Source organism: Etheostoma spectabile, chromosome 16 (genome assembly GCF_008692095.1).
Source record: "Etheostoma spectabile isolate EspeVRDwgs_2016 chromosome 16, UIUC_Espe_1.0, whole genome shotgun sequence".
Taxonomy (NCBI): domain Eukaryota; kingdom Metazoa; phylum Chordata; class Actinopteri; order Perciformes; family Percidae; genus Etheostoma; species Etheostoma spectabile.
The window spans coordinates 19,028,485-19,040,487 of NC_045748.1; the positions used below are offsets into that span (position 1 = coordinate 19,028,485).

Here is a 12,003-nt window from a genome sequence, read left to right on the forward strand (position 1 = left end):
CTGTTCACAATTTCTCTTTTCACTTTAAGATTTTCTGCATTTTGGTTGAGAATGATAGATCTAAATCATACGGTACTATTAACGGAACATACGGTATAAGTTGCAAGCACCACGTCTTGTACGAACGGTTCCTTTATGAAATCAAGTTGATTAAGATTAATTTTGAACATTTTGTACAATCTTTATAACTAGGGGTTGATTGTATGTATTGTATTATACAGAATTTTTAACAGTAACTTAACCATAAAAAAGGATCTCAAAACATTTACACCATCCCCAATTGTATGAATGTGTGTGTGTGTGTAGTAACTGAGAAGCAATGTAAAGAACTTTGTCCTGGTAAGGTAGAAAAGTGCTATATAAATACAGACCGTTTAACAGTAACATGCAACAAAGTGTAAAGCATACTATAGGTGTTACATATATGTCTTGTTAGGGGAATTATATTTTTTGTATTTTTGCTGCTAAAATTATAAAAAACAACTGGCCATATTTTTAGGAATGGAAAAAAATAATGTAAGAATGAAAATTTTAAGGTATGATACATCTTTACTGCATTTAGGGCAGTTGAGTAAATTGTATTCTACTTTTTGTTATCTATATAAATGTATTTAACATGCTATTTTTAATACTTTTTTAAATGTATCTTTTAAATCCATGGTGTGGTGAATATTTCAGATAAATTTACGTTGACCGGTGGGTGGCAGCACAACGTTTCACTTGGCCCGGTCTTCGAAAAATTAGGGAGACGAAGAAGGAAAAGAAATCGTTCACATCCGCCGTTGTGCATGAGGTTGGCGGGCTGCTAGTTGTACATATTTGTTTAAATTCTGCAACTCAACTGGTGAACAAGACTTCTTATTCAAATACCCCAGTATCACGCGGTATCTTTTTAGTCAGGTAAAGCAACGAGTTCACTTTAAAACACTTTATTTTACACCTAGCTAGTATTTAGCTTAAATGCTAAATAACAAGGTTTCAATGCTAGAAACGTTAGTCGGCTAACTCACCGGCGTTACTCTTCCATCAGCTTTCTCACATTAGCTAGCACTAAACAGAAGATTAACCTTGCTATGAAGTTCGCAGTATATCACTCCATTATTTACGTATGACGCCTTGCCTAACTTTGCCTAATGCTTTTGTTTAACTGTTTGAACGGTTCAATGTGTAGGTAACGTTAACGGTGGTAGCTCAGCCATGCCGTCCATCGCTGCACCCAATATCCTCGCCGAAGCGCTGGAAAACTCCTCCCGGCTGATTGACAGACATCTGCAGGATGACCGCTGCTTTCCTGACCTGTCGGAACTGCTCAGCGTCCCATCTCACAGTACGTCATGTGGAGGAATTGAGCAGAAGAGAGAGTCCTAACAGTAGCTATCAAACTCCGGTGTTTCTGTTTACACTAGGGCTGCCATTCCAATGTAAATGTTAAATAAAGTAGGAGGCGGCACGATGTGGATTAAAGCAAAAATCGCAATATTTTTGTTTTTATCACAACCTTGATTAAAAAAAGAAATTGCAGACAACAATGTCACTATTGGTGCTTTCACACAGATATAAGCACAACATAAGACAATTCCTAAGTATCTGAAAATGGTGACGAAGAAGATGGAGATATTCACAGTCTAGTAAGTTCTGAGAGCACTATGATTTAATTGTAATGCATCAAAAGAGGCAGTTACTATTCTTGGACGAAACAGCGTGATATGGCTTAAAGAAAGCAGTAGTTACAAGATGTATTGATTTATTTTCCATATATTGGATCACACATTTTAAATAAGTAGTCTTGTAGCTCAGGTTATGCAGGGGAAACAAATTTCACCTGAAGGAATACACCAGGTGCCAAAATATGTCCCTCTCACTTTTTTTCACTGTTTGCTCGATGAGGGAATATGTTTGTTTACAAGAGAAAATGTATTATGATTGGAAAGTGCGTAATCAGACTTTAACTTTGTTGTTTCTGATTGTGTTGATAGATATGCCGTCCCTCTCTGGAGTGTCAGACATGGACTACCCCCTCCAGGGACCAGGTTTACTTAGTGTGCCAAATCTCCCGGAGCTTAGTGCAGTCCGCCGAATCCCTCTGCCACCTGAGCTGGTGGAGCAGTTCAGCCGTATCCTTTCGGTCATTCAGGATAAAACTAATTGAATGCTTTTACTTTCACCCCATTTGTTTTCATCACTCATAAGCCGTTTTCACAATTTAACTCCGGGCAATGTCCAAGGAATCAGGTCCCAACACAGTTCAGAGTTTTGCTTTCAAACCTGTAGCACAGTGCAGGAGATTGTCCGTGTCAGATGAGTTGTCACTTAATTGATATACTTTGTTTGGTTTAGACTAGGGGTTGTGCTGGGTAGAGCGGGCAGCAGACAGGACATGACACGGATTACAACGTTCACAGAGCCGGAAGTAATTTGATCATAAACAGCAAAGTCTCTTGCTGTTCATTGAATTTTTCTCACAATTTTGGCCTTGGCCCTTACCGACAGAAGTTGCATATTTTCGTCTGTCCAGTTAGATATTTTCGTTGCAGTCTTCCTGTATATCACCCTTGTTCTTTACCCTTGGGTGCGAGCCGCATGTAACATCATTAACACGACCACATGCTTGCAGTGTGAATTCTCACACTTGGGGCTCAATCTGAGATTACATGGATTTTGTACAAGGGAGCTGGCAGGGTAAACGTTTCATATCCAATCCAACTGATTCAGACATTTGCATTCTCCCATACAGCTCCACTGGTTGATGTCTAGATACATTCAGTGCATGTGTGAGTGCTGCTATATAGAATAAATGTTAAGTTGATTGTTTTTGTTAAGTTTTAAGTTGAATTTGAGTTTCAACTTAACAATTTTACAGATATGCAATGTAATTGCATGATGGGAGTTTTTCCAGAGATCTCTCGAGCATGGCTTACTATTGACAATGACATATTTATGTGGAATTATGAAGATGGGTGAGTACATTTACCTTACATGGGGACTGAGTGACAATGGTCATGATGAGCATACATGAAACCATGAAACCAACTGAAGTGCACACACAGTGCACTAAAATGCATCATTAGTATTCCCTTTTAATTGTGAACTTCCACAGATGATGAATCCTGAGAGCAGACAATTATTTATTTTCTGCTATATTCTTTGCAGAGGTGATGTGGCCTATTTTGATGGCCTTATTGAAACCATTCTGGCAGTGGGCCTTGTAAAACCAAAACAAGGTATGTGTAAACACTTAAAGTCAATATTTATTAAAATGTTTACGTTTAATTTGAGTACTGTTTATGAGTTGTGTTTTTCTTCTTAGGAATATTACAGCCACACATTCACTACCTCTTAGTATTGGCCACTTCTGTGGATGTAGTAATCCTCGGACTGAGCTTTCCCAAGAGCCAAGCTGGTGAGTCATTCCTTCGTTTTCTTATCACAGTGACACTGCATTTGACTTGTTCCCTGTGGCATGTGATTATATTGATGCCAGTGAGGAAATATTCTCATTACGCTCATTAATTAAAATTTTAGCTTTAAGAGTTTCTCTTCTCTTTAGAGAGTTCCTCTTATCTTTAGTCCTCGGGGGAATTCTGAAACACAATCGTATCATGCTGCAGTTCAACAAGATGTCCAACTGCTTTAAAGCTGCAATTAACATGCATAACATGGCCTCTCGCAGCTAAATATGTTGCCTTACGTAGTTAAGTGCCAAACATTTATAAGCTAGGCAAATGTACAAGATAAGTGCTGTATTTGATTGATATGGTACTTGTGTAGACATCAAGCAGAGATATGGAGAGAACTCGGGTGTCACATCCCACATTCCTGCTATGTTTGTAACAATGCTATTAATATAGTCATGTACCTGTATTGGTTTATGTGGGTAATCTTTGTGTCTCTCTCTTTCTTTTGTTATAGGTTTGAGTGACAGCATGTCTGGTGGGATGCAGCTGCTACCAGACCCCCTCTTCTCAATTCCCACAGACAACACCTACATTCTGTCCATCACCTCCACAGACCTGGGACGCATCTTCATGGCAGGAAAGGACGGCTGCCTCTATGAGATAGCTTATCAGGCTGAGGCTGGATGGCTGAGCCAGCGCTGCAGAAAAATCAACCACTCTAAAAGCTCTCTGTCCTTCCTCGTCCCCTCCGTGCTCCAATTCTCCTTCTCTGAAGACGGTAAGGAGAGGGACACAATTATATTTGAAAAATGTTCTTAATTAAATTAAACCTAACCTTTTGTTGTCCTTGTGTTCCACAGACCCCATTGTGCAGATTGCTATTGACAACTCCCGCAACACACTATTCACACGCTCCGAGAAAGGTGTCCTGCAGGTATGACGTTTAGTAAATGTCATGTCAATTTTGTGTGAGGCTGTTTCTGATTACCTGATAAACAAACCTGTGGTCATTGTGAGTGTGCTGAAATAATTAACAATGTGTCTGTGTTTTAGGTGTACGATTTGGGGGCTGATGGGCAAGGTATGAGTCGGGTGGCAACCATGTCACAGAACTCCATTGTTGCAGCTGCTGGAAACATAGCCAGGTATTTCCGGGTTTGTTGAACTTAAAATGTGTTTCTTTCACATCTGTCATTAATTCTCCTTAAAGGGAAGTAAGAATTTATTTTCTTTCTCTTTAAAACTTCTTCTTTTGTAGGACAATTGATCGTTCTGTCTTCAAACCTATTGTGCAGATCTCTGTGATTGACAGATCAGAGTCCTCGGATTGTCACCTGCTCGCCGTAACTCATGCAGGTAAAGATTAGTGAAGATGACTGAACCGTAGAATACGTGTAGTGTAAAATAAAACGTTTAAACTTCATGTGTGCCTGTACATATTGTTTCTGTAGGTGTGCGTCTCTACTTCAGCACCACACCTTTTACCCTTCCACACCAGAGACATATGGCAGTTCGACCCAGCCTGCTAGCTTTGGTCCATGTCCGTCTGCCACCAGGGTTTTCTGCATCCTCTACCCTTCAGAAACCTTCAAAGGTCCATAAGGCACTACATAGCAAAGGTAAAACTATTGTCTGCTATTCATCAGTTTACCAGAAATACCCAATTGGAGTCAAACTTAAAGTTGTTTTTTTTACTTTAGGTTAACATTCAGGTCAATGGCGTCCAGGCCCACCAATGGTAATTATCCAGATCTGCCTGTAATACAATTTTGTTTTTTTCTTGGTTTGAATCTTGCAGGTGTTCTGTTAATGGCTGCTTCTGAGACAGAGGACAGTGACATTCTGTGGTGCCTCAACCATGACTCCTTTCCCTTCAAGAAGCCCTTGATGGAGACTCAGGTTGGCACATAAGTAAATGTACAATAAATGGATTAAATTGTAGGTGTCAATTGAAAGTGTTTTGCTACCATTGGTTGTTGCTCTGTAGTGCAGATTGTGTAAACGTGCTTTTTGCTCAGACCTTTAGTTGCAGATTGTTTTACCCCCAAAAAGCCAGGCTACACTGTTTAATAGAAGCCCTACAATATGTCTCTCTTTCTATTGTGTTCTTTCTCAGATGATGTCTAATGTAGATGGACACTCTTGGGCTCTTTGTGCCATTAATGAGGAGAGACCATCCAAGATATTTACTCCTCTGAACAAGGAACAGATCCCCATCACTGATTCACCAGTGGTTGTACAGCAACACAATATCCCTCCGCAGAAGTTTGTCCTTCTTTCTGCAAAGGTTAACTATTGCTTGTATGACTCATCATGTTGCACACATGCGCACATCTTGTTGTCTAACAAAACAATGTCTTAGTGTTGTATACTAAGTGTAGACTCCTTGCTGTCTTGCAGGGCAGTCATATCTTCCAAAAACTGCGGCCGGTAGACCAGCTCCGTCACCTGCTGGTGAGCTGCGCAGGAGGCGAAAGTGAAGAGGTTGAGCGTTTCTTCAAGCTGCACAGGGTACAAAGCTAAGATCTTCACTATTTAATATTTCAAAATTCCCATATCATCGCCTGTAGCCTTAAACGTATTTGACACGCATGCATTGTTTTAGGCTACACACTGCAATCTGGTACCTTGCATGAGACACAACCACCATAACACAGGACTAAGGCATGCAGCCACAGACCAGTTTTACAGACCATATTTTACACACGCACACACCGAGTATATATTTAAGTTGTTGATCTGTTCTGTACAGGAGGAACAGGCTTGTGCCACTGCACTAATCCTGGCTTGTTCCAGCGCTGCTTGTGACAGAGAGGTTTCACAGTGGGCCACCAGAGCCTTCTTCAGGTCAGAAAACATTGTTTATACACACACAGATTTACACTTACTCACACTATACACAAATTAAAAGTACTTTCTTCGTTGCCATGATCAGATATGGAGGAGAAGCACAGATGAGATTCCCTGCAGCCATGACATCTCCCAGTACTGTTGGACCTGTGATGAGCTCTCCAGCACCAGGTAACTTTTAGCTACATACTGACCTGACATGGTGTAAAGCCTTATCTGCAAGTATTTTACTATTTGGGTAAATGGGATACAAAACCAAATGTATTGTTAGAATATTTCAAACATTACATTTAATAGTACTGTCATAAAATACATGTGTAAACTTACTTACTCTCCCGTCAGGCATCGTGCCCCCAGCTTTGGCCACACCTTTCACACCAATGCACTCTGGGTCTGCCCCCATCACATCCATGTCAGCTGGCCCAGAGGTGATTTTCTCAGGGAAACACAACGGCATCTGTGTCTACTTTGCTCGCATTCTTGGGTGAGTAAATCCTGTCATTAGTTGTCACTTTTTAATCTGTTTTCTGGGTGAGAACAAAATTTACTGAAAACTATGTCTTTCTCCTCTGTTCCTTGCTGACCTCACTCTAACAGGAATATTTGGGATGGCAGTCTTGCTGTTGAGAAAACCATCAGCAAAGGAAATCAGACTGTCAATATTGTAAGTGTCATAGTTAAACCAGTTTTTTTTTTTTACAACCTTTTAATAGTGATTGTACGTTTTTAGATTAAAGCTAGTAGGGGTTAGTTTAACACCAACTGTTGTGTGTTGTCTGCACAGTTGGAAAGCAGCGTTGGTTCGATGGATCTGGAGTCAGTACTCATGGAGCTCTGCGGTCTGCGGGAGTTTCTTGATAAAAACTCTCAGTTCAGTCCATCTGCTCTTGGTGCTGCAAGGTAAAAGCTCCTTCTCTGCTTCTTTAGTCTTACATTTTATTAATTGGTGTATTAATGCCTTAATAGGTTCTGTTAGTGCTCAAACATGGTGGCACACACTTTTCCTGACCCTTGCTCAGGTGTCAACACATGACGTACAGGACTTAGGAGTGATAATGAAAAAAAAATCCAAACTACATTTTAATGATTAAGGCCTTCTCAAACTCTTATTACATTACAGTACACTACATTTAGCTGACACTTTTATCGAAAGTGACTTACAATTTTTATGTATATAGTATGTCAGATGGCAAACCTCTGCTCAGGGATGCATTGGTTGACACATTGGTGGATGTATTGCAGTAGGAATTGCAAAATGAAAATAAACATTTCTTTTATTACTTACTACTACTTTGTCACTGTTAGTTCTTTCTACATGCAAGTTGAACCTGCTAAGACAGGATTCAGATCTGCTAAAACTCTTCCTGTAACTGTGTCTTGTTTCCCATCCCCCTGAATAACATAACCTGTAATGCTATCTGTTAGTTTCAGCTCCCCTGCCAACCTGCAGCAAAGGCTGCTGGGATTTATGCGTCCTGAAGGAGCCAACTCTCAGCAGGTCCAGCAGGAGCTCCAGAGGAAATATCACAGTGAGTTATGAGTGCAAGTTTCTGAATATTCTCATGAGAACCAATATCCAAATACCAGTGATATCATAAACCAACATGAATAGAGTAAATGTGGAACTTTGATGAATCAGCAGAAGACAAAATTTTTTTTGTTTCCTTCTTTCTATCCAGCCAAGGCTCAGGTCTATGAGAAAGTATCGCTGCAGGGCATCCAGCAGTTAGTGCATCGCTCCTATCAGACTCTGGCCCTTTTGAAGCTTCTCTGTGATCATCAGTTCAGCCTCATTATGTCTGAGCTGCCAAAGGTACACATGTGCACAAACACTTCTCCTGTAGACAACCGCATATGCTCATGTGTCATCACTGTGGTATTCCACATTCCTTTATGTAATCTTGTTTTTAGCCAAAAACCCAGTGTACAACGTGAGTGCTCCGCTCATTGGTTACTCTGGCACCTTTTTCTGTGTTTGTAGGAGTTTCAAGAGCAGATGAAGGGAGCAAGTTTTAAGGATGTAGTGATCCGGGGCAAGGAGCTGTCTGGAGCGCTCATCACAGCACTCATTAATGTCTACATCAAAGATAATGCCTCTGTGGAGGCAATCAGCAATCACCTCCGGGACATCTGTCCCCTGCTGTATAGCAGCGATGACAGTGTTTGCTCCAAGGTACAAACACTTGGTTTATTAAAATATTCTGAGTTGAATTATCATAGAACCTTAGAAGGTTCTAGATATGGTTAAATGTCTGTCTTTATAACAGCTTAAGATGTCTGCAATTTTAGTTTTATTGATGTCTTGTCTTTAGATTTCTTGCAATCTTCAAGATAATTTTTGGGGCATTAAAGGTAATGATTTATACATTGATTAATGTGTCTTAATACTGAACTTTTGCTTTTGTCTCCCACTCAGGCTAATGAGTTGCTGCAGAGCTCTAAGCATATTCAAAATAAAGCAGACAAAGAGCGAACACTGAGGGAGTCTCTACGGCTCTATCAGCAGATCAGTCAACACACAGATCTGCCACTGGTCTGCTCCCAGTACAGACAAGGTAGGGACACACAAGACAACGTTCTGTATTTGTGCAGCTAATATATTAAATAATGCTGTTATTTATTTTTTGCTATTAAATTGTCACAGTGCGTTTCTACGAGGGAGTCCTTGAGTTGTGCCTCACAGCAGCGGACAAGAAGGATCCACAGAGACTGGGGCCCCACTTCTACAAGAACGGAGAACCCGAGGAGGACGGAGTGGGACAGCAGGCCTTTCAGGAAAGGTAAAGAAAGTACAAAGAAGAAACACACAAATGTACATCATTGATGGCCATTTTAGCCGAATGTCACAAACATTTATCACCCCTCCTTTGTCTGCTCCAGACTTTCGTGTTATAAGTGCATCACAGACACCATGCAGGAGCTGGTGAACCAGAGTAAAGCCGCCCCTCAGTCCCCCAGCGTCCCTAAGCAGCCTGGGCCTCCTGTAATGACCTCTGACCCTAACATGCTCAGTAATGAAGAGGCTACAGCTCATGTGAGTAAGAAGGTGACGGTGAATGCTTATTTCTTGCCACAGCAGTGTACATGAGCTGCATAATTGATGAAAATATGTTGTTCCCTCGTAGTTTGAACAGATACTCGGGCTGGCCCAGAGGTCTCAGGACGAGCTGTTTCACATTGCTCTGTACAACTGGCTGATTCAAGCCGACCTGACTGACAAGCTGCTAGAGGTAGTATATCTTTTGAGTACTAATCTTCCAGATTTGATTGCCCCATACACCCACAAACTGTTGTTTCCTGATTAATTGAGCCACTTTAAAGGTTTGTGTTATTACATGCCATCCGTCTGATAGCTGTCCTTTTATTTATCCAATGTTGTTCAGGTGAATTCTCCGTACCTGGAAGAACATCTGATGCATATGATAAAGCAGGATCAGAGTAAGGTGCACAATATGGACCTGTTGTGGCGCTACTACGAGAAGAACCGTAACTTTGGCAAGGCAGCTCATGTACTGGCCCGTCTCGCAGACATGCACAGGTTTGACACACATTTTTTTTATTTTTTATTTAACCAGGAAAGTCCCGTTGAGGTTAAAAACCTCTTTTTCCAAGGGAGTCCTGGCCAAAGGCAGGCAAAAACACAATCATTACTTTATAAAAGTTATACAACACGATAGTAAAAACATTTACATGTAAACAGGTAATTTCAGGCTCTCTCAATCTGGATTTAAAAGCATTTAAAGAAATAAGTTCAGATCATTTCAAGTCTTTTTGCAAAGAGTTCCATGCAGAAGGACGGAGCAGACAAAAGCCCTTTTTCCTAATTTGTACGGGCAAATGGAACAATGAGCAGCAATGATCATCTGATCGCAATGATAGGAACCAACACTTCTCCATGTGATCAAACTACTGATGTACGATGGCAAAAGACCTAGCATGGCCTTATAGATAAAAATATGCCAATGCCCTGATCTCCTGTTTGACAGAGATGCCATCCCACTCTGGAATACAAGTCACAATGATGGGTTAGATTTTTACAATTTGTAATAAATCTCAGAGACGCATGGTACACAGTGTCAATCTTATGCAGACACTGTGCTGAGGCAGTCCCATACACCATATCACCATAATCTAAGACAGATAAAAATGTTGCAGTGACTAGCTGCTTTTTGGCTTTAAAAGAAAAACAAAATTTATTTCGAAAGAAATAAGTTTAATTCTCATAGACCAAGCAGTTGGGCAAGAAATAGTAGCAACGACGGCTGATTGTGGCATCGCCAAAAAAACTTGAACACACTGCAAAGACTACAGTCGACGGCTTATACCTTTAGCGGCAGATAGTTGTACGTCCCACTGTTGGAATCCTCTACAGTAAAATACAGTCACACTTTTACACCGTCTAGATGTCAGCATTTTAACCATTTTGAATCCATCTACTACTGTAGCTAAAGGTAGGCTGATGTTACCTGCTGCCAAGTGTAACGTGTTATTAGTGTTTACTAGCGTGACATGCATTGATATTTCTGTTGCCTGTAACGTCTGTTTCGGAGCATCAGAGAGCAGCACAGCCATTTAAGTGGCACCTTAATGAGGCACCGAAATCCCTGTTGCTATACCATCCGGTAGATACCGGGCACCGGTGCCAAATTAGGACCGGATTTTAACATGCTCCATTAACGTGAACAGAAAATTGCATTGCCTGTATATTTTTACGGCAAACGCATGTGTGTGAAAAGTAATCGCACAACAGCTGAAATGTTGGGTTGCACACGGACGTAGTGATTAAACTTTACGGAGACAACCCCAAAAAAATATAGACTTCTTTTGAAATAACATTTTCTGGTTTTGGTTGCCAAAGGGGGCAACCAGAGGCCACGAAATGGTTGTCTATTGACTCAATATGGTTGCCAAGGGCAACTGTTACTGTCAAGCCATGCCTACCCAAGTTGTTATGTATCTTGTAAGAATCACTGTTTTTTTACAAGGAATATTCGACTGTCATTTTTGGCCCTATGTGTATTGGATTGATCAGATGAAGATGAAAAAGTAGAAGAGCCTTCTGTGTGTGTGTACTAATGCTTAAGGTGAATAGCCAGATGGATTCCTAGCACAGACGCGGCCGAATAAAGGCAGACGATGGCCGAGGCGTAGCGACAGTGGACCGACAGCCGACAATGTCCTTGGTGTGTCAGGACCTTAACATATCTCCAGAAAATAAATTTACAAACAACCTCAAACACGGACTCTTCAACAAACCCTGGTTACCACATATACATTTTGTATACCTGGTATAGACTTGTCTCTTGAGTTGACTCTTCAATGGACTTTTTTTTAAATTGAAGACTGTAGTCTTTGAAACCACCTGTATCACATGACTTTGTTGATTCTCTTATTATGCAGCACTGAGATCTCATTGAAGCAGCGTTTGGAGTACATCGCCCGAGCCATCCTGTCTGCTAAGAGTTCCTCCTGTATCTCAGCTCAGGCATCTGATGGAGAGTTCCTTCACGAGCTAGAAGAAAAGATGGAGGTACGTATGTATACATTGGTGATCATGTTGAAAGTCAAAGGTCAAAGTTTATTTCTATAGCACATTTACAAACAGTCGCTTCTGCCCCAAAGTGCTGTACAAATATAGATGACATAAAATAAAAGCATAATAAATAACTGGAAAAACACATCTAAAACAGAATAAGCCAAAAACAAAAAAAGACAGACAGCAGTTAAAACCTTTGCTCAAATCAATAACAATAAAATG

General features: G+C 40.7%; 1 protein-coding gene across 2 annotated transcripts in view; it reads left to right on the top strand.

Moving 5' to 3' along the window:
• Nucleotides 1–749: 749 nt before the first annotated feature.
• nup155 (nucleoporin 155) overlaps nt 750–12,003 on the top strand; it is a 13,911-nt gene continuing 2,657 nt past the window's right edge. Inside the window, exons 1-28 of one of the 2 annotated variants that reach the window (XM_032539625.1) lie at nt 750–900; nt 1,172–1,327; nt 1,977–2,114; nt 2,861–2,957; nt 3,151–3,221; nt 3,308–3,400; nt 3,910–4,173; nt 4,256–4,329; nt 4,449–4,540; nt 4,654–4,751; nt 4,847–5,014; nt 5,194–5,294; nt 5,512–5,682; nt 5,796–5,906; nt 6,148–6,242; nt 6,331–6,416; nt 6,588–6,729; nt 6,843–6,909; nt 7,030–7,145; nt 7,671–7,774; nt 7,925–8,058; nt 8,227–8,418; nt 8,662–8,800; nt 8,890–9,025; nt 9,126–9,279; nt 9,371–9,475; nt 9,629–9,783; nt 11,646–11,775. In XM_032539625.1, the coding sequence (XP_032395516.1) occupies nt 1,198–1,327; nt 1,977–2,114; nt 2,861–2,957; nt 3,151–3,221; nt 3,308–3,400; nt 3,910–4,173; nt 4,256–4,329; nt 4,449–4,540; nt 4,654–4,751; nt 4,847–5,014; nt 5,194–5,294; nt 5,512–5,682; nt 5,796–5,906; nt 6,148–6,242; nt 6,331–6,416; nt 6,588–6,729; nt 6,843–6,909; nt 7,030–7,145; nt 7,671–7,774; nt 7,925–8,058; nt 8,227–8,418; nt 8,662–8,800; nt 8,890–9,025; nt 9,126–9,279; nt 9,371–9,475; nt 9,629–9,783; nt 11,646–11,775 (3,363 nt within the window). In that variant the 5' untranslated portion in view covers nt 750–900; nt 1,172–1,197. The remainder of the gene's footprint in view (nt 901–1,171; nt 1,328–1,976; nt 2,115–2,860; nt 2,958–3,150; nt 3,222–3,307; nt 3,401–3,909; nt 4,174–4,255; nt 4,330–4,448; nt 4,541–4,653; nt 4,752–4,846; nt 5,015–5,193; nt 5,295–5,511; nt 5,683–5,795; nt 5,907–6,147; nt 6,243–6,330; nt 6,417–6,587; nt 6,730–6,842; nt 6,910–7,029; nt 7,146–7,670; nt 7,775–7,924; nt 8,059–8,226; nt 8,419–8,661; nt 8,801–8,889; nt 9,026–9,125; nt 9,280–9,370; nt 9,476–9,628; nt 9,784–11,645; nt 11,776–12,003) is intronic. The other variant, XM_032539626.1, reaches the window with a different exon arrangement.